The following is a 23,006-nucleotide window of genomic DNA, read 5'->3' on the forward strand; positions in this document are numbered from 1 at the left end:
TTAGCCTGTTTAATTCCTCCTCATTTGTGTCTAATCACTGGTTGTAATCTGATCTCTCCCCTGTGTCACATGACTGCCTATGGCAGATAAGCCCATTTGAAAGCACAGGCTTTGAACAATATGTCTGCTTCCATGAATCAGAAAGTAGAAACAGTGATTTATTTTAGGATTTGTATCAGCTGTAACAAAGACATGTTTTTTTTTTTTGTTTGTTTGCTTTTAAGGTTATTTTGCTGTTGTGTATCTTTTAACCACTTCCCAACTGAGGGGTTTTACCCCCTGACCACCAGAGCAATTTTCACCTTTCAGCGCTCCTTCCATTCATTCGTCTATAATTTTATCATTACTTATCGCAATGAAATGAACTATATCTTGTTTTTTTCGCCACCAATTAGGCTTTCTTTAGGTGGGACATTATGCCAAAAATAATTTTATTCTAAATGTGTTTTAATGGGAAAATAGGAAAAAATGTGGGAAAAAATTATTATTTTTCAGTTTTCGGCCTTTATAGTTCTTAAATAATGCATGCTACTGTAATTAAAACCCATTAAATTTATATGCCTATTTATCCCGGTTATAAAACCGTTTAAATTATGTCCCTATCACAATGTTTGCCGCCAATATTTTAATTGGAAATAAAGGTGCATTTTTTTCAGTTTTGCGTCCATCCCTAATTACAAGCCCATAGTATATAAAGTAACAGTGTTATACCCTCTAGACATAAATATTTAAAAAGTTCAGTTCCTAAGGTAACTATTTATGTATTTTTTTTAAATTGTAAATTTTTTATTTTTTTTTAATTACAAAAAAAAAAAAATTGGGGAGTGTGGGAGGTAAGGAGTTAATTTTTTGTGTAAAACTAGTTTATTTGTGTGTAAAAAATGGTTAGGGTGTAGTTTTACTATCTGGCCACAAGATGGCAACAGTAACTTTTTGTTTCATGCGACCTGCAAGCGTCCTTCCGGACGCTTGCAGGAAGTAGAAAGAGGCTGGGACTTTGTTATTGCTCACAATGATCACACTGCTCAGCCGAGCGGCAGCGGATCATTGCGGGGCTTAGATCAACGAACGGGAATGGATTTTCCCGTTCGTTGATCTCTGGGCGAGCGGGGCGGCGGCGTGTTTACTAGCGGCGGGCGGCGTGTTTACGAGCGGGAGCGCGGGCAGCGGCGGGAGTGCGCAAAGTACGGATTTCTCCGTCCCTGGGGGTTAAAGGATGGAAAAAGGGACGGAGAAATCCGTACGGGCGGGGGTAAAATGGTTAAAGCAGAGAGAACGTTCTGAGTTCAGGTCCGCTTTACAGGGGAACTGAAGAGAGATATATGGAGGCTGCCATGTTTATTTCCTTTTAAGCTATACCAGTTGCCTGGCAGCCCTGCTGATCCTCTGCCTCTAATACTATTAGCCATGGCCCCTGAACAAGCATGCAGCAGATCAGGTGTTTCAGACTTTAAAGTCAGATCTGACAAGTCAAGCTGCATGCTTGTTTCTGGTGTTATTCAGATACTACTGCAAAGAAATAGACCAGCAGGGCTGCCAGGCAACTGGTATTTATTAAAAGGAAATAAATATGGCAGCCTCAGTATACCTCTTATTTCAGCTCCCCGTTAGGCATTTTTTCAGATGTCATTTCAGCAATTGTCCAGCAGGGGGCAATATAGGACAATAAATAAGCAAAAACTGTAGAGTGAAATTAGTTACTTCTGTGCACCTGAGCCCTAAATAAATATAAAGCCTCATCTACATGTGTAGATGAGGCGGCGATCTGGCGGCTCGATTAGCCGCCGGATCGCTTCTTCCGCGTCCCCGCTCGCCACGCGTGCCGGAATCAATACCCGCTCGATTCCCGCTCGTCCCCGCGCCGCTTATCTTCCACTCGATTCCCTGCCACTGTCCCCTCGCGGGGAGCGAGCAGGGAATCGCAAAGCGGTTGCGGCATTGGTTTTTAACCCTGCATTAGTTGGCATGCGAAAGCGAATGCATATTTGCATGAGCATTGCCTCATGAATAGCCAATTAGGCCAAATTTGCTTAGCCAGTTTTGTCAGGTGTTCACTTGGTGTTTAATGCACACATTCAATTCTCTGTGTAGTAATAAAAATTTGGGAAGTAAGTAACCTCTGGAGATGATCGTAAAATGCTTTTTTTTTTTTTTACTTGAGCCAATCTTAGTTGACATTTGACTAGACTGAAATTGGGCCAATCCATATTAGCAGCCACGACATTTATTTAGTCCAATTTTAAATTGTGCAGAAATTGTAACAAATTTTGTATTAGGTATGTAACCCAGATTTCAAATAATGCATTGCAAAAAAATGAAGCTTTAACATTGAAGTCTTACAATTGGGAGTTAAAAGTCGAAAGTTGTGGACTTCTGAGGCAAACATTTTAAAAGTTACGTGAACTTGAAATTGTGTAATGCACAAAAATACGTAACAAAAACATCTGCTGAGCAATTTGGAGGGACATAAAAGCAAGTAATGGTAACCTAATGTGAGCATAGTTACACAGATTTGCACAAAGCACAATTAATATAGTCACAATAAAGTTTTGGGAATTATACAAAATTTTGGAATTTCGTTGGATTTGGAAGTAGGCAACTGCAACCACCTCTAGCAGGAACTACAACAGAATTGGGAAAGGGTCACACTATTTGACAAGGTGAAACATTTGCATCAGGCGCAGAGATTTCAGTGGCAGCATTTTTGTACTGTGTGTACCTTCCTGAGGAGGAATGGAGTGGCTGAAGGGGAGCAGTTTGCTTGTTACTGACTCACAGCCAACCAGTGTGCTATTGTGTTGAGCTGCAGCATGTCATGTGAGAACATTAAATGAAGCAGAGTAAAATGTCTTGTTCTGTGCGATCATTTCAAATCGGGGGCGGGCGCATCCTCACAAGTTTGCCTCAGGCCGCAAAAAGTCTAGAACCAGCCCTGACTATTTGGGACTCTGGCGTGCTGCTGTGCTGGAATAATACACTATAGGGGACACTGAGGTACACAACAGGGAACACTGACTGGAATGCTGGAATAAACTACAAGGGACATTGACTGGAATTCTGAAACACAGTACAGGGGACACTGATTGGAAAGCTGAGATTATCAGCATCTTATTGGTCATCTGCAGCCTTTAGTAAACCAAACACAATTCTTTGTGGCTCATGGGTGCTGTGCATACACACATCCAATATTTACTGGCAAATGATTGGCCATTTTTACCATCTCGATGCAGTATGAGTGCCCACAGACGATTGTGTAGGTAAGCTCGCATACTACGTACATCGCAGTGGTAAAATTGGCCAATCGAAAATTGCTTTTATGTACAGAGCCTTACAGCAGATTGAACAGCAAACCACAATACAGAAGATAGGAAAGGAGCCAGATGGGAAAATCCTCTTTATTGAATACTGTTTATTGGATTGTTCAGGAGTCACAGAAATTCACAATTGAACAGATTATCTGGAGTGGTTTGTGCAGGTGGAGACAGACGTGTCTCATCATCGTCCATCCTTCTGATTGGTGAATACAGAACAGACCAATCACATTGCTGGCACAGAATATTGAAATGTAACCAGTCAGAAACAATTATGTTAGACTGAACAGGTGAGAGGGGCGGAGCCTGAGGTACAAAGAGCAGAAACTCATTACAGCCAATCGGATTTCAGCTTACAGCAGTCTAAGAGGTGTAACTGTATATTATTGGGTTCCCTAGCAAATTCTACACCCCCTCCCCCAGTGGTGACCCTTACATCCTATGGGACAACTTGCTGGGGATCATGTAACTACATTGGGCCAGCCCCTCCCCCACGCCTAGTCCTGTACATAGTGCAGAGTGGTGGTGTAGTGGAGCATTAGGCATTACCGTCTTCCGGTGGTGATACAGGTCCCTCTTGACTTCCTTGCTGTGACAGGCGCGGAAACCATATGGTGATTGGCTGGCTGTATGGCACTGAAGAGGACGTGAAGAGGAAGTAAAAGCAACCTGCATAGCCACCAAAAGCAGGTAATATATTAGGCTCCACCCACTGCTCCTTTGCAGTAACTACATACAGGACCGCCCCCCCCATTTCCTGGGCCCCCCTGCAATGGCGGGGGACATTGGGGCTAGTGTTATGCTCCTGGGTCATATAACAAGTGTGTCCACCATAGTCCTCTCCCAAAACAGTATAGTCAATGTGACTTATTCATAAAACATATAGCCACAACAACACCCCTTATATGGGAGGGAAAGTGAGTAGTTGTGCCACCCACAGCTTTGGGCCCGCCTACTGCTGCAAGAACTCCTCCCCCAGGAGGTTTGGCTCTGCAGCAGCCACAGACATGACATATAAGTTTAGACTGCCAATAAGAAGCTAAAGCATGTTGATGCTCCACCAGAAGATGCAGAGATATCGGCACTCACAGCGGATTCTGGAGTACAGAGTCCAACTCCTCGCACTGCATTGATTGGACAGTAATACGTGCAATAATAAGTGCATGTACTAATTACATCAATTCATTTATTTTCCATATTCATAAAGTGATGATCTATTACACAGCGCTGTGCAGAGCCTGAAAAGACATTTACTGTGTATTTACTGCTTGGTACAGTAGAGTCTTGGTGAGCCAGCAGTGATGGGGATCAGCTGAGGCCAGATAAGGGTGCTTTCTGGTTGCTTGAGACTCAATGTTAAAAATAGGCCTACATAATACAGTACTATACCCCACTTTATATACACACCATCAACTGCTAAAATACAGTAAGGCCTTGTTCACATCATACATTGTGATCACTGACACCAGCGTTTGCGATTTTGTGGGCGATTGTTTTTTTCAGCTCCTCATGCGCGTTAGAGATTTTTTTATAAAGCACTTTTCTAAGTGCTTTTGCAGAGCGATTCGTTTTTTCACTTCCTGGCGTCCGTCAGGAAGTGGACTCTTTGACCCAGAAAACAATAAATACAATGGGCTCGATTCACAAAGCGGTGCTAACCCAGTTAGAGACTTTAGGAGTGATAACCATTGCACCACGCTGGTGAAAAGCCAGTTTAGGCATGATAAGTTTAGGTGTGATAAGTTTAGGTGTGATAAGTTTAGATAAGTGTAGATAGCATGCAAAGTCCCGCACGCAAAGCAGCGCCATTAAACTCTATGCGAAGTGCACCAGACTTTGCTAGCGCAAAACTTTTGATCAGCTGTGCACTGCGGTGCTAACGCAGTTGGTGCTTAAACTTATCACGCCTAAACTTATCACACCTAAACTTATCATGCCTAAACTTATCACACCTAAACTTATCATGCCTAAACTTATCACATCTAAACTTATCACACCTAAACTTATCATGCCTAAACTGAGTTTAGGCATGATAAAGGGCTTTTCACCAGCGTGCTAACTGTTAGCACCGCTTTGTGAATCAGGCCCAATGTATTTATTCTAAAAAGCGCTCGGGAAATAACTATAAAAAAGCGCTTTTTCCCTATATCTTCCATTACAGGCAAATTGTCCCAAAAATGGTACAGGCAGCGCTTTGGTGTGCGGATCTGAATCGAACCGCTCAGATGTGAACACTCTCATAGGGAATCGTTGCACAAGTGCTTTTAGGACGATTTCTGAAAATCGCCGGCGCTTAAAAAAAAAATGAAAGTGCCTTTAGTGTGAACAAGCCCTAACTGAAAGTATATTAACCTTGGGGGAGGTGTAGAAGCCAGTTTTTGAAGTGAACTAGAGACTAAGCACCCTCATGTATTTTACCATATACCGGTAGATCAGTGGAAACATTCGAGAAAACACCTACCTTGCTCTCTGTTTCAACCTGCACTGCGCAGCTTGTTTCTTATCAGCCCTGATAAAATCCCTGACTGAGCATTCAGTCTGGCTTTGCTACAATGACTCAGCTATAATGATTCCTGAGCAGAGCCAGCAGGGGGCAGGCTTGGACTTGAAAAGACATGAGAGAACACAGACTGAGCTATAAATATTCCTGAGCAAAGCCAGACTGAATGCTGAGTCGGGGATTTTATCAGGGCTGATTAGAAGCAAGCTGTGCAGTGCAGAATGAAACAGAAAGCAAGGTAGGTGTTTTCTCTAATGTTCCCACTGATATATATGGTAAAATACATGAGGGTGCTTCGTCTCTGGTTCCCTTTAAAGGATACCTTGGTGCTGGGCAAAAATTACAAATTCTGTTCACCTCTGTCTCCCTCCATTATGTTTTAATAGCCCCTGAAGCTATTTCCGAATCGGGAGGGTCAGTGATCAGTGCACAGGTGCATCCCATCGATGCTCGTCCTTGATCACACGCCCGCGGCCAAGAGCACTGATTACTGACCCTCCCGACCTGGAAAGCTTTATGGAGGCTATTAAAACATAATGGAGGGGGACAGGCGTGATCAAGGGGAGTGGTGGGCATGAGGACAGCGTGCTACACATGCATGCTCCCCCCGTTTTTAATTTTTACTTAGCACTAAGGTATCCTTTAAAGGAGACACGAGATGACGTGACATGATGAGATAGACGTGTATGTACAGTGCCAACCACACAAATAACTCTGCCTGAAAGTGTTACAAATTAGGTACACAAGTGACAGTTTTTGTCTGGGTCGAGACCGGGTCCGACTATAAACCTCCACTGATAAGGAATTACAGCCATAAAACACTTTCCTGGCAGAAATGGCTTCTGAGAGCAGGAAAGAGATAACAAGGTTCAATAATTCATAGATTTTAGCTCTGGCAAACTTCCATGCACGTGTCATTGAGCAGAGACAATGCAACTGTAAAAACTTAAAAAGTAGATTTAAATATAAAATTAAACTGTTGGAATAGCTAAAAAAGAAGCATTTTTAGGAGGAGGAGGATAGATACAATTGTTTAGCTCATTAGTTTATCTTCACCTTGGATGTCCTTTAACCACAGCAAAGCACACAAAGAGCCTAAGAAGTTGGCCTTCACCACTGTGAGCACTGCCGGGGATTTGTGCAGGTTGGTAAGACTGCTGGTTAGTTTTGTTCAGGATAACCAGGTCTCTACTGTATTCCATTTGCATTTTCAGCGTGATCTCTAAGTGCCACTAGATGGGAGCCTCTGGAAGGAAACTGACTTTAATCTTGTGCTATGAGAAAATATATACTGTAGTTACCCCCAGAGAAGGTACACACAGTTACATCTGAGGGTGGTATATGTAGTTAGGTCTCGGTTATTTATATAGGTTGGGCTTGTGCACACGAGATACATTTGTGTGCACTTCCGAAAACGCACGCATTTTCCAAAACCGCCACTGCATCCATCTTCCCCGTAGTGAACACATAATGGCGTTCCCAGCAAAGCTGCTGCATGCAATTCTGCGGCAGTTACATTCAAATGACCATGTGACCAATGTGTTTTATGTACATAGAAACCAGGTAAGAAAGCTGAAATAATGTTGCTGAAATGATTGTAATGTAGAAAACTGCATTAACCGGGATGAGTTTTTTATTTATTCTTCTTTCTCCCTCAGGGGAGGTCAGCAAAAGTCACAGAAACGTCAGATATCTCGTTTTCTGGGACTGCCTACATTGAAAAATGTATTTTTTGTTACAGAGCATTACCTGAAATGTACATCCCTGATCCTTTTTTAAACCTTTTATTTTCTGTTTGATGAACTACTAGCCTAAGCATGCCCTGAGCTCGTTCTCGCTGCAGATAGCTGAGGTGATGTGGCAGAGTATATATAGATTACACGAGAGAGGCGGAGCTTGTCGTGCTTTAGAAATCGTGTGCGTTGGCAGATATCACTCAGCTAGAAATTTTCTTTTTTAAAAAGTGATTAAAATGTAAGTGAAAATTAGCAGCATCGTCCAGCACAACAGACCGCGATTCCGCTGCCAATCTCTATATACGAGCCAAAGAGCTAGGAAAGTCCTGGTGCAAAAAAAATTCACATTTTATATTCTCCCTTCACCATGATATAAAAAGGTAGAAAATCACATCCATTTCAGGCTATACAATGTGTCCTAACAGTCTACCTAGTGTTCAGTACACCAGTCACAACTTACACTGAAGGCAACACCATGAATACTACAGGCGACACAGCGTACACTACAATCAACACAGTGTACACTAAGTGACATAGCATACGCTAAGGGCTATACAGTATACTCTATAGGCCATACAGCATCCACTAAAGGCTATAGAGCATGCTCTACAGGCAATATACCATACACTAAGGCCTGTAGAGCATACTCTATTGGCAATACAGTATGCTAGTATGGGCTGTAGGGCATTCTCTATAGGCAATACCCCATACAGTCAGAGCTGTAGAGGGCACTCTGTAGGCAATATACTGTACAGTAAGTGCTGTAGAGTGGACTCTATAGGCAATACAGCCTACAGTAAGTACTGTAGAGCACACTCTATAGGCAATACAAGGTACAGTAAGGGCTGTGGAGCGTACTCTATAGGTAATACACCATAAAATAAGAGCGATAGCGCACACTCTGCAGGCACTGCACCATACGCTTAGGGCTGTAGAGCACACTCTATAGGCAATACACCAAACACTAAGGGCTGTAGAGCACACTCTATTGGCAATACACCATATAATAAGAGCTATTATATCACTCTATAGGCAATACACTGTACACTTAAGGTTGTAGAGCATACTCTATAAGCAATACAGCCTACAATAAGGACTGTGGAGCCCACTCTATAGGCAATACACCAAACACTAAAGGCTGTAGTGCACACTCTATAGGCAATACACCAAACACTAAGGACTGTAGAGCACACTCTATAGGCAATACACCATATAATAAGAGCTATTATATCACTCTATAGGCAATACACTGTACACTTAAGGTTGTAGAGCATACTCTATAGGCAATACAGCCTACAGTAAGGATTGTAGAGCCCACCCTATAGGCAATACACCGTATTCCCCCATCTACAGCATACAATTTTTTTGTCCGATTCGATTCATTGTTTCGATTCGATTCAATCCGACATGTCCGATCAGGATTCGATTCGATTCAATTTGCCATTGCAATGGCAAATTGATTCGAATCGAATCCCGATCGGACATGTTGGATTGAATCGAATCAATGAATCGAATCAGACAAAAAATTGTATGGTGCAGATGGGGCTTTAGGGCTGTAGAGCGTACTCTATAGGCATTACACAATATAGTAAAAGCTATAGAGCACCTGCTGTAGGCAATAAACCATACAATAAGAGCTATAGAGAATACTATATATTCAATACGCTGTACACTAAAGGTTGTAGAGCATACTCTATAGGCAATACACCATATAATAAGAGCTACAGAGCGCACGCTATAGGCAATACACCATATAATAAGAGCTATAGAGCATATTCTATAGGCAATACACCATATAATAAGAACTATAGAGCATACTCTATAGGCAATACACCATATAATAAGAGCTTTAGAGCGCACTCTATAGGCAATACACCATATAATAAGAGCTATAGAGCGTACTCTATAGGCAATACACCATATAATAAGAGCTATAGAGCATACTCTGTATAGGCAATACACCATATAATAAGAGCTATACAGCGCACTCTATAGGCAATGCACCATATAATAAGAGCTATAGAGCATACTCTATAGGCAATACACCATATAATAAGAGCTATACAGCGCACTCTATAGGCAATGCACCACACACTAAAGGGTGACACAGAATCCACTTACGGTAAGTGCTCTAGAAAATAAGATAATTTAAAATCAGAACCCTGATTACTCCTCACCACAGCGAGTGCTAAGTAGGGGGAATCTTTACATTGTGCTTCAAGACCACAATATAGAAAAATATCTTCTAAATGACATCAGATGGATAGTTATCGGAGAAGTGATTGGCAAAGTGCTTAATTGCGTTTCACATAATTCTGCAGCTAGAAGAGGCGTCTATTGGCTAGGTCCACATACAACAGTAATAGACTGTACAATGGGGGTCTGTTACACCAGCTTGTGTTCTTTGTTTATGGCTTGGAGTTTAGGGACTGTCCACCAGTACTGCCCAATCGCTCGGAGTTCTCCCGTACTGAAATGAGAAGACACAAAAAGAAATGTTAGCTTGAAACTTGAGGCCTCTTTTACACTAGCAAGTAATTCCTGAGCTGCTTTACCCTATTTTACCGCAAGGGGGTGCAAGAGCAATGAGGCTTTCACACCTATTGAGGCCTACCTTTTGGTTGACTCATACTGGGGGCTCTTTTGGATGCCTATACCGGGAAAAGGGGGGTTGTATCTGACTACGGTACTCAATATTGGGGACTGCTGTGGCTACCTATGCTGGGGAGTGCTGCATCTGGCTAATTAATAAAGGGGGCTTCTCTGGTTACATATACAGGGTGGCGGAAGGGGCTACATGTAGCTAGCTGATACTGGGGTCACTAGCAGATATCGGGGGCTACCTAGGCCTGGATTTACATCACAGGAGCCTACAGGCACAGATGTCTTGGCACCCTAGACTTCACCATCCATGAACCTACAAACCCTCACCGAACCGCAAGTGTGCTGAGTGGCCCGGCTGTCACTCCTCCCTTACTTCCCTTGCCCGTCATAGGTAGCTACAGGTGCCCTTTATTATTAGGTAGCCAGAGCTATCCTCAATATTAAGTAGCTAGTGGTGTCCCCGCCTTAATGGAGATCTGCTCAGTGGAATGTTGAGACCTGGGTGAGTAACCTCTTATTTACACTCCCCTCGGGACTCTGCATAGGTAACGCGGGAGGGAGGCAATCGAAGAGGGAAGTAAGCCTCCTTTCCATCATCAGGCGCTTGTAGGCACGTGCCTGCTGTGCCTTATGGTAAATCCGGCCCTGGGCTACCTAATACTGGGAGCATCTCTGGGTACCACATCTCAATAGAGTGCCCAAGCCGGGGGGGATGCAATTTCTACACCCTCGCCCTGGGAGCCTCTGAGGGCTTCTCTTGTGTCACATCAGTGCAATAAATATCTGCAGCCATTCCACTTGTGTAATACGCCAAAGACTGTGTGAGGTTAACGCACCTGGATATCATTCAGTTCTTTCAGTACGCGAGTGGCAATTTTAGGCCCATTCTCCATGGTCGGGATGTGGTATTTCTACGGAGACATAAAACACAGCATTTTGACTCAAAGCCAGAACATTAACCACTTCACCACTGAGGGGTTTTACCCCTTGAGCACCAGAGCAATTTTCACCTTTCAGTGCTCCTTCCATTCATTCGTCTATAACTTTATCATTACTTATCGCAATGAAATGAACTATATCTTGTTTTTTTCGCCACCAATTAGGCTTTCTTTAGGTGGGACATTATGCCAAGAATTATTTTATTCTAAATGTGTTTTAATGGGAAAATAGGAAAAAATGTGGGAAAACAATCATTATTTTTCAGTTTTCGGCCATTATAGTTTTCAAATAAGGCATGCTACTGTAATTAAAAGCCATGAAATTAATTTGCCCATTTGTCCCGGTTATAAAACCGTACAGGAAGTACGCTTGCAGGAAGTGTTATGAAACTTTTTTTTTCACAATGATCGCTGCTTCTCATAGAAGTAGCTGATCATTGCGGGGGGCTTAGATCAACGAACGGGAACGGGCAGCGGCGTGCACGAGAGCAGGAGCGCGCACACGAGCGAGTGGGAGCGCGGGCAGCGGCGAGAGGTGCGGATATCTCCGTCCCTGGGGGTGAAAGGATGGAAAAAGGGACGGAGATATCCGCACCTATGGGGGTAAAGAGGTTAATGCCACCCTAACTGCAAAAGAAAGCTTGAACAATCTGTTACATTACATGAAAAAATCCTTTACCTTGCTAGCTCTGATGCTGACTGTTTAAAGGGAACCTAAACTGAGAACGATATGGATTTTCCCTTTAAAATAATACCAGTTGCCCGACTCTCCTGCTGATCTTGTGTCTCTCTAATACTTTTAGCCACAGCCCCTCAACAAGCATACGGATCAGATGCTCTAAATGAAATCAGACTGGATTAGCTGCATGCTTGTTTCAGGTGTGTGATTCAGCCACTGCTGAGCCTGCAGCCAGAGATCAGCAGGATAGCCAGGCAACTGGTATTGTTTAAAAGGAAATATTCATATCCCTCTCCTTTAAAGTTCCCTTTAAACTAACAATGGGACCCAGTGAAGCTAGAATGATAACCTACCTCTCAACTTTTTGCGATAAGAAGGAGGGACACTTTAAGACACACCCCTGCCACACCTCTAATCACACCTCTGCCACACCCCTCACCATGCATATCACAAAGAATTCAGAATCAAAAGATGTAGTTTTATCATTCAGACCAAACCGGTCCTCTCTATCCATAGCCGTCCTTTGACCTGAGCGATCAGAGCGGTCAATTAGGGCGCCGGCTTCCAAGGGGGCGCCTATAGCTGGCTACCTATACTGAGGGCACCCACACCTGATTTCCTATACTGGGAGCACCTATAGCAGACTACCTATACTGGGGGCACCTACACCTGGTTACCTATACTGGAGGCACCTACGCCTGGCTACCTATACTGGAGGCACCTACGCCTGGCTACCTATACTGGAGGCACCTATACTGCAGGCACCTATAACTGGCTACCTATACTGGGGGCACCTATACTGCAGGCACCTATGCCTGGCTACCTATACTGGGTGCACCTATGCCTGGTTACCTATACTGGGGACACCTATACTGCAGGCACCTATACCTGGCTACCTATACTGGGGGCACCTATACTGCAGGCACCTATACCTGGCTACCTATACTGGGGCACCTACACCTGGCTACCTATACTGGGGGCACCTACACCTGGCTACCTATACTGGAAGCACCTACGCCTGGCTACCTATACTGGGGGCACCTATACTGCAGGCACCTATAACTGGCTACCTATACTGGGGGCACCTATACAGCAGGCACCTATGCCTGGCTACCTATACTGGGTGCACCTATGCCTGGTTACCTATACTGGGGCACCTATACTGCAGGCACCTATACCTGGCTACCTATACTGGGGGCACCTATACTGCAGGCACCTATACTGGGGGCACCTACACCTGGCTACCTATACTGGAGGCACCTACGCCTGGCTACCTATACTGGAGGCACCTACACCTGGCTACCTATACTGGAGGCACCTACACCCGGCTACCTATGGGGGGGGGTGGAGACCTTCAACTGACTTCCTATACTGAGGGCACCTACACCTGACTTCCTATACTGGGGGCACCTAAGCTTGGCAACCTATATTGAGGGCACCTACACATGAGATCCTATACTGGGGGCTACCTACCTATACTGAATCTGAGGGCTTTTTTTTTGGGGGGGGGGGGGGGCGCACTGCGGCTATAACGCATGGTGAAAGGAGGAGGGACACTTTAAGACGCGCCCCTGCCATACCTCTAATCACACCTCTGCCACACCCCTCACCATGCATATCACAAAGAATTCAGAATCAAAAGATGTAGTTTTATCATTCAGACCAAACCGGTCCTCTCTATCCATAGCCGTCCTTTGACCTGAGCGATCAGAGCGGTCGCTTAGGGCGCCGCCTTCCAAGGGGGCGCCTATAGCTGGCTACCTATACTGAGGGCACCCACACCTGATTTCCTATACTGGGGGCAACTATAGCTGACTACCTATACTGGGGGCACCTACACCTGGCTACCTATACTGGGGGCACCTATACTGCAGGCACCTATGCCTGGCTACCTATACTGGGTGCACCTATGCCTGGTTACCTATACTGGGGGCACCTATACTGCAGGCACCTATACCTGGCTACCTATACTGGGGGCACCTATACCTGGCTACCTATACTGGGTCACCTACACCTGGCTACCTATACTGGGGGCACCTACACCTGGCTACCTATACTGGAAGCACCTACGCCTGGCTACCTATACTGGGGGCACCTATACTGCAGGCACCTATAACTGGCTACCTATACTGGGGGCACCTATACAGCAGGCACCTATGCCTGGCTACCTATACTGGGTGCACCTATGCCTGGTTACCTATACTGGGGCACCTATACTGCAGGCACCTATACCTGGCTACCTATACTGGGGGCACCTATACTGCAGGCACCTATACTGGGGGCACCTACACCTGGCTACCTATACTGGAGGCACCTACGCCTGGCTACCTATACTGGAGGCACCTACACCTGGCTACCTATACTGGAGGCACCTACACCTGGCTACCTATGGGGGGGGATGGAGACCTTCAACTGACTTCCTATACTGAGGGCACCTACACCTGACTTCCTATACTGGGGGCACCTAAGCTTGGCAACCTATATTGAGGGCACCTACACATGAGATCCTATACTGGGGGCTACCTACCTATACTGAATCTGAGGGCTTTTTTTTGGGGGGGGGGGGGCGCACTGCGGCTATAACGCATGGTGAAAATTGTCGGTGCTGTGCTATCATTCTAAATGGAGGGGGCGGCGGCGGCTAACTGTCCCACTGATTGTTTTTATTAATATTCCTAAAAGGTTCTAGCTTTAATTTTTAAGTGTATTCAGGATAATGCACTCTTTCCATCCATTCATGGTTATTAATAGTATTTTTTCTATTATACATACCGTATGTGACGTGTCACAACATCATAAAGGTTGGGAGATATCTCCGGAGAAAAGGTGAATTGCATATGGGCCTGTGTGTGTGTGAGTGTGTGTGTGTGCGCACGTGCGGAGAGGATGAAGGGGGGGGCACAAAAATCAGGTTTCGCTCAGGGCGTTGTGAAACCTAAGGCCGGCCCACTCTATCATCATTAGTTCTTAATTTTAACATTTGAAAATGAGAAATATATCAATTCAATTGATAAGAGTAAAGTTTAGAGTCAGTTAAACACAAAAAAACATAAATAAAATAGATCTGTACATCAGTCCTGAAAGAGGGACAAATGATGGAGAAAGAGGGACAAAGGGATTTAATTCCCAAAGAGGGACTGTCCCTCCAAAAGAGGGACAGTTGGGAGCTATGTGATAAGGTGCCCAGTAGATGTACAATACAACATTACTGAACCCAAGCACTGTGCCAATAAGAAACCAGGTGTCGGGGCCGCCCGCTATGCTAACCGTGGCTACAAAAAGCAAACGAGAGCGCCCTCTATTTGTAACCACATGATAGGCAATGGGCAGATTTATCTGCATCTCATTAACCATCTCTACTCATAAATCATTTAGCAATACCTCATGAAATCATCAGTGAGCAAGTTTATGCATATGCATCAACTTATGTGCATATTTAAAAATAACATTAATAGGGTGTGTTTAATACAAGTGGATTAAAGGATACGTTAGTCCTTACTGGATTTGGTAATTGACACCCTCAGTGTCTGGGGAGATGCACATAGGCTTACCGCACCTCCTATGGCCCAGCGCTTGTCTCCGATTATCTGTAACTGGCCCCGTTCCAAAGCTCTGGTCGGCGCAGTATGTCCGCGGGAGTACGTGCGCACTCCAGCGGGAAGACATAGCCGGCGCATGCTGTCACAAGGTGCCCAAGCGGACATACTGTGCATGCGCTTGTTGTATACTGTATAAGGGTCAGAAGGCGCGCGTGCCAGCTACGTCTTCCTGCGGGAGTGCATGTGTACTCCCATGAACATACTGCGCCGACTAGGGCTTTGGAACTGGGCCAGTTATAGATGATCGGAGGCAAACGCCGGGCCACGGGAGGTGCGGTAAGCCTATGTGCATCTCTTCCCCCACACTCACACAATTACCGAATCCAGTAAGGACTAAAGTATCTATTAAGAGAGAATTCAAATGTTGAAAAATAATATACGTATAATAAAGGAGTACTGTAGGGGGGAAAAGAGTTGAACTTAGTTGGGGTTTCTAGCGGTCCCCAGCAGACGTCCCGTGCCCACACAGCCACTCCACAATGCTCTGGTCTTTGCCGCCGGTTCACTTCCGGAGTTTGCGATGCCTCCTGGTGTTGTCAGCGGGAGCGGGGACACAGCCGCGCAAGCGCAATGGTTTTGCAACTTTAAATTTGCAAATTCCGGAAGGGAACTGGAGACGGGGACCGGAGCATTGGTGACTAGCTGCGCAGGCACAGGCCATCTGCGGGGGACTGTTAGAAGCCCCAAGGTAAGTTCAACTCTTTTTCCCCTCTACAGTAGTCCTTTAACGTAAGTTTAAAGCATCAACCTCAATGTCATACAGTGGATGCCAACAGGTGGTCTTACCTCGCCTTTGTACAGTACAGAGCCAACCGGGCACACCACACAGGCCGTGCCAGACCCAAAGATCTCCTTCACTCGGTTTTCCTTCAGGGCTGCCAGCAGATCGCTCATCGTCAGGTAACGCTCTGTTATTTTAAATTCTCCCTGTAAAGGTACAAAACGCACTTAATACTGGACCGCCCCAAATGACTCCACAACATATGATGAAATCAAACTGTCAACAACAATATTACCAGAAGGACAGAGCAGAGTCGGTTCTAGTAACAATGGGGCCCCCAGACAAAATTAATCCAGGGGCCCCCCAATAGACACCACCAACCAAAAAAGTAGGAGCCATTTGTTGCAGCCAAGTTTCCCCCAAGGCCCCTGAACTGGGTGCTGACACCCCTGAACATCCCCTAACTTAAAGAGACACTGAAGCGAAAAAAAATATATGATATAATGAATTGGTTGTGTACTATAAATAATTACTAGAAGTTTAGCAGCAAAGAAAATATTCTCATATTTTTATTTTCAGGTATATAGTGTTTTTTCTAACATTGCATCATTGTATAATATGTGCAGATTACACAACACTCAGCATTCAAAATGATTCTTTCAGAGCAGTCTGTGAACTAATGACCTCTCCTCTGGCAGAGAAAAAGTAAATAGTTCAATAACACTTGAGATAATAAAAGTCAGATAACAGCTCTCTCCACGACTTTGAAAGTCGCAGAGCTTAATTGCTTTTTTGCATAGAGATAACAACTGGAGTTTCTTAACTCTTCCTGTACTGGAAACAATTAGACTGATCTATCGGATCTTAATGTTTTATTTCTTAGCTGTACTACACATACAAATCATAATATCATAATTTTTTTTCGCTTCAGTGTCTCTTTAACTGTGCTCTCTGGCCCCTGCAGAGTCTTTGGCAGAGTAGCATCTTACCTGTGCTGGCGGGCCCGCTTCTCTGTTAGTCTGTGGCTCCATCATGCACCCCCCTGGTGTCATCCTTGTAAGGGTGCCTCTCCTCCGTGACCCGAGTCATGTTATTACACAGTAACATGCCGCAGGTCATAGAGAAGATGCAGCCAGTGGTGGATGAAGACAGGAGTGCATGGAGCCACAGACTGACAGAGGAGTGCACTTGCAGGTCCCCTGGGGAGCAACAGTTAAGTTGGGGGGAGATATCTAGAGGACCCCTACAGGCTCTGGGGCAATTGCCTCCTTTGCCTCTTTGGTAGTACCAGCCTTGGGACAGAGCTTGCTACCAGTTCAGCAGTTGCATAAACTTTATTGCAGATCATCAAGAAACCAAGCAGTGACATACACAGGGGAGTGACAATATTCAGCCCGACAGCCGTTTCACGGATTCCCCCGCTTCTTCAGAGGCCAATATACAAAATTAGCCTCTTCTAAATGAACAATAATACTTATAAACAAATGCAAATATGATAACCGTATGGCATATAAAAAGTAGGTAAACATGTTTTTATTGAATATTATGTCAGGGTTTTATACCGCTTTAAGTGTAAAATGGGACTAACACCTTCTACACATATGTACACAAGTGTTCCACTCTTTGTTTATCTTTGAAAGTGGTGACCCCGGTTCTTTATTTTTGTATTTTTTACCTTTATAGGGAGACAACCAGGCCACATCCTTAAAGAACCACTATTGTGAAAAAATGCAACAAACATATAAGAAGGATATTCGTCCCAGAGTAAACTACACTACAAATTAGTTTTAATGCTGTCACTGTAAGTCGGTAGCAACATTCTGACAGATATGACAGGTTTTAGACTAGTCTATCTCCCCAGTCCAACTGCCAGGGTAGTGTGTGAGCAAGCAGGGAGGCTGCCTGACATCTTTGTGTAGATCCTTTCCGTGGGGAGCTTTTGAAAAGAAAACTAAAGAACGTCCAAAACCTGTCAGATCTTTCAGATTTTTACTTTCTTCAGTAAGTGGCAGCGACATAGGAAAAAAGTAATGTATGGCACATTTTACTCTGGGAGAAATGTCTTTATATGAATGCATACACATGCATTTTACATTTTACAATTTTCCCAAATAGTGGTCCTTAAATACTTAGTCAATGTGGCCTGATTGTCTGTAAATGGAAATATACAAAAAGGAACCGGGGTCACCACTTCTAAAGATAAACAAAGAGTCTTCAGCTGTTGTGAAACATTCCTTCTTTCACCTAAGGAATATTGCACAAATTAAGCACCTCATTCCTTCAGAGGATCTTCCAACCCTGATTCACGCCTTCATCACATCACAGCTGGAATACTGCAATGCCCTCTATTAACCTCCTTGCCGGTCTAAAAAATCCGGCAAGGAGGCAGCGCCGCACTTTTTTTTATTTTTTTAAATCATGTAGCGAGCCCAGGGCTCGCTACATGATAGCCGCTGAGCGGCGGCATCCCCCCACCCACTCCGATCGCCTTCGGCGATCAGAGTTTGCAGGAAATCCCGTTGAGAACGGGATTTCCTGCAGGGCTTCCCCGGTCGCCATGGCGACGGGGCGGGATGACGTCACCGACGTCATGGACGTCGGGACGTCACAGGGAATCCCGGGCCACCCCTCAGCACTGCCTGGCCCTAATTGGCCAGGCTGTGTAAGGGGTCTAGAGGGGGGGGCGGCGCGACGTTGCGGATGGCGACGAGCGGCGGCGATCGGGTGTTACATGCAGCTAGCAAAGTGCTAGCTGCTTGTAACAAAAAAAATTATGCAAATCGGCCCAGCGGGGCCTGAGAAATCCTCCTGCGCAGGTTACCCCGAGCTGAGCTCGGGATAACCGGCAAGGAGGTTAAGCCTTCCAAATAAAGACCTACACTGCCTGCAGCTTGTACAGAATGCTGCCGCATGACTGTTAACAAGACAACCCCGGCATTACCACATAACACCAATCACTACACTGCCTACCCATAAAATGGAGAATCCTTTTCAAAATTGGCATTCTAACATTCAAATCCTTACACGACCTCGGACCAGGATTTGTTGCAACTGCATCACACTTCCCTCAACCTCACAGCAAAAATATCCAATAACTTGACCACCCCCAGAGTTCAACTAAAAACCTTTGGAGCCAGAGCTTTCTGTCATGCTGCCAGGGCCGGCGCTACCATTAAGGCAAAGGAGGCAGCTGCCCCAGGGCCCCAGAGCTAGTAGGGGCCCCCAGTGGCTACAAGAGGAAAAAAAAAATTTCAAATCGGCCTTATAGTTTTTGAGAAAATCGATTTTAAAGTTTCAAAGGAAAAAAAAATACACATTTAAAAACCTGCCGACTTTAATGGTTAATAGCAAATCCTCCTTTAAATGCTAGAAACCCTAAATTTGCAGGATACGTTAAGGAGATCATTAGGAATAAGAGGAAAAAACTATTTTTCAAAAAGACCTTATAGTTTTTGAGGAAATCGATTTTAAAGTTTAGAAGGAAAAAAGGATACTTTTAAATGCGGTAAATGTCACTTTTAGTAGCAAACCTAACGGTAGTGTAATGTACATGCATCAAACAAAAGCGCAATAAATTTCCTGGAGGGGTTTCCAGGGGGTCCATACGCAGCCGCAGCGCTTTGGCCAGGGATCGCTATACAGCCGCAATATGGCTGTATGAAGATCCCTGGCATTTTTTCCTATTTTCTCAATTTTTTTTTTATGTTTAGAGTGTAGGATTTTTTTTTTTAAAATTATGTGGGGTCCCCCCTCCTGAAACTTTTTAACCCCTTGTCCCCCATGCAGGCTGGGATAGCCAGAATGTGGAGCTCCGACCGATTAGGACTTCACACCGTTATACCAGCTGCAAAAAAGGTCCCCTAATGCCGATTTTTGTTCCGGGGTATATGTTGGGGGGGCCCCCCAGGTTTATTTTGCCCCGGGGCCCCATTGTTGCTTAAACCGGCCCTGCATGCTGCCCCTACCCTGTGGAATGCCCTGCACACGTTTAAATCAAAACTAAAGAGCCACCTGTTTAGTCTGCGATTTATGATCACATGAACTTTTCCCCTGTACGCACCATTATGTACTGATCTGAGACAAGCTTACTTGTAACGGGTCCTACAGTATGGAAGAAAAGCGCTTTAAAAATGATTCATTGTTGTTGTTGTTGAGTGGAACAACTTTATACAGAACTTTGCAATACTCCATAAGCCCAGCAGAGGGAGCAGGAGAGTTACGACACTTGTCAAGCTCCAGATACAGCTGCAAACTCCCCATACTTCAAGGGACCTCAGCACTGATTTTATAAAAAATATATAAAACAAACCTGATCCCTATACAGCACTGTAGAATGTATCAGAGCTATATGAATGCATAATAATATTAGTGTGTGACTGTGGTGAGGACATTAGAGTGTAATCTTCTCTGGTGCAGAGACTGGTGTGAATGGATCAGTGATCTCTATACAGCACTGTAGAGTGTATCAGAGCTATATGAATGTATAATAATATTAGTGTGTGATTGTGGTGAGGGTATTAGAGTGTAAGCTCCTCTGGTGCAGAAACTGATGTGAGGGAATCAGTGGACCTGGACAGTGCTGTGAAATATGACAGAGCCGTATCATCCTATAACAGACAATTCTAGTTCTCTGCTCTTCCACACATTTCACATAAACAAGCACTCACCCACTTGATGGCCAGGTCCAGTATGCTGCGTCTGGTCACCCCGGGGAGAATTATGCCATCTAGTGGTGGGGTAGCCAGTTCCAGATCTGCAAAAATGAAACATTCAATTAGCTGCCATAAGCAGATGGAGAGTGAGATCTGTGCATAGAGACGTATCGGGCAATCACAGGGAGAGTGTTGAGGACATAGTGATTCTGTGATTACTGCCATTATTGTGACTCTGCTAACAAGTGCGCACTCAGCGCAATCACTGAAAAATCAACATGAGTCCACCAGGGCTGTGAAGTCAGAGTTAAGGAGTCAGATCAATTTTGGGTACCTGGAGTCGGAGTCGGTGGTTTCTATCAGAGTCGGTGGTACTCTGTTTCCCCCCTCAGGGGCAGTTAATTGACAAGACAATATACTCTGTACAGCGCTGTGTATTATGTCGGTGCTATATAAACACTAAATAATAATAATGTTACATCAGTCAATGTATTTACAATTCTGTATTTTGTGCCAGTGTCCGTATTTGATGTATATCATTGTCTGTATCCTTATGTACTCCATGTTTGTTTTTCTTACTTTGTACAGCGCCACGGAATATGTTGGCACTTTATAAATCAATAATTATAATAATATACAGTAGATATAGGAAGTGTTTCTGATGCTGAAACCAGGAAGATTGCTGTAAAAGTGGCTATCCTAAATCATTTTCTGCATTCTATTATTTCACAACAGTGCCTCTTTAAAGTGGACCTGAACTCAGAACTTCCTCTCTGCTCTAAAAGATAAGCAACAGCAAAATAACCTTTACAGAAAAACATTTCTTTGTTACTGCTGATACAAATCCTGCAGTTAGGCCCGGTTCACATTAGCGTTCCCTGTCCGGATTCGCCGGGCCGGATCCGGACCGTATACTGTACAAACGGAACGTACGTTCCACATAGCAATGCAAAGGCTATGCAGACGCTCACACGTGTCCGTTCCGTACAGTACGGAGCCGGGCCGGATCCGGACTCCGGACACTTTTCCAACATGCGCTATTTTTTGGGTCCGGATCTCCGGCCCACGCACCCGGACCGGAGCCGGACCTGAGCCTGACAGCACCATCCGGAACACAGAAACCAATGGGAAACGGAAGGCACGGAACACACTGCCTACAAACACCTGCCGTTCTACTCCACTTCCTATGCGTATCCAAGCGGCCATTTCGGATGGGGACACATGGGCCAAGCATGTCTGGAGTGGAGCAGCAGTGACAGACGTGCTGGAGCTGTTTGGCAGAATGTCGAAGGTGGAGGTGAGGCCTACAGCGGAGGAACCTGATTTTACAGGTGCACCAGGTGCACCTTCTGCTGACCCCAACATTTTTTTATTTAAATTTCGCTATTTTTTGCCCACGGATCCGGATGGCAGCCTGATGCATGCCTGATGCAAACGGACAGGATCCGGATCGGAACCGTACAGTTCTGATCCGGATCAGGTCCTGTTCCGATTAGGATCTGGTTCCTTTGCATGGCAAAACGCAAGTGTGAACGGGGCCTTAACCTGCAGTGTGTCTACTTCCTGATTTCCATGGAAGCACACATATTGACAAATAACAGACAACAGACAAATAACAACTTGTGATTACACACAGAGGAGGGCGGAATAGACAGGCTAAATTCTCTAAATACATACAGGGTGCATTACTCTGTTTTACTCCTTTCCCGTGCAAGAGTTCCGGTCCACTTTAAGAAGTGCGCATTAAAGGGACACTTAAGTTAAAAAAAAAAAATGAGTTTTACTCACCTGAGGCTTCCAATAGCCCCCTGCAGCTCTCCGGTGCCCTCGCCGTCTCCCTCCGATCCTCCTGGCCCCGCCGGCAGCCACTTCCTGTTTCGGTGACAGGAGCTGACAGGATGGGGACGCAAGTGATTCTTCGCATTCCTGGCCACAATAGCACCATCTATGCTGCTATAGCATATATCATATACCATATAGCAGCATAGAGGGTGCTAATGTGTCTGGGAACGCGAAGAATCACTCGCGTCCCCAGCCTGTCAGCTCCTGTCACCGAAACAGTAAGTGGCTGCCGGCGGGGCCAGGAGGATCGGAGGGAGATGGCGAGGGCACCGGAGAGCTGCAGGGGGCTATTGGAAGCCCTAGGTGAGTAAAACTCATTTTTTTTGTTTGACTTAAGTGTCCCTTTAAATCCTATCTCTCTGCGGCCAGCACTAGTGTCATCCTGGAAAATTGCCTTCTAAAAAAACCCATTTTATAAACCAGA

General features: G+C 44.9%; 1 protein-coding gene across 2 annotated transcripts in view; it reads right to left on the reverse strand.

Moving 5' to 3' along the window:
* Nucleotides 1-9,001: 9,001 nt before the first annotated feature.
* The window catches only part of BCAT1 (branched chain amino acid transaminase 1), a 106,604-nt gene continuing 92,599 nt past the window's right edge, over nt 9,002-23,006 (reverse strand). For both annotated transcript variants that reach the window (XM_068277996.1, XM_068277995.1), the window contains exons 8-11: nt 20,756-20,841; nt 16,154-16,294; nt 10,988-11,062; nt 9,002-10,017 (exon numbers count right to left, since the gene is read on the reverse strand). In XM_068277996.1, coding sequence (XP_068134097.1) covers nt 9,970-10,017; nt 10,988-11,062; nt 16,154-16,294; nt 20,756-20,841 — 350 coding nt within the window. In that variant the 3' untranslated portion in view covers nt 9,002-9,969. The remainder of the gene's footprint in view (nt 10,018-10,987; nt 11,063-16,153; nt 16,295-20,755; nt 20,842-23,006) is intronic.

The sequence above is a fragment of the Hyperolius riggenbachi genome, chromosome 3 (genome assembly GCF_040937935.1).
Source record: "Hyperolius riggenbachi isolate aHypRig1 chromosome 3, aHypRig1.pri, whole genome shotgun sequence".
Taxonomy (NCBI): Eukaryota; Metazoa; Chordata; class Amphibia; order Anura; family Hyperoliidae; genus Hyperolius; species Hyperolius riggenbachi.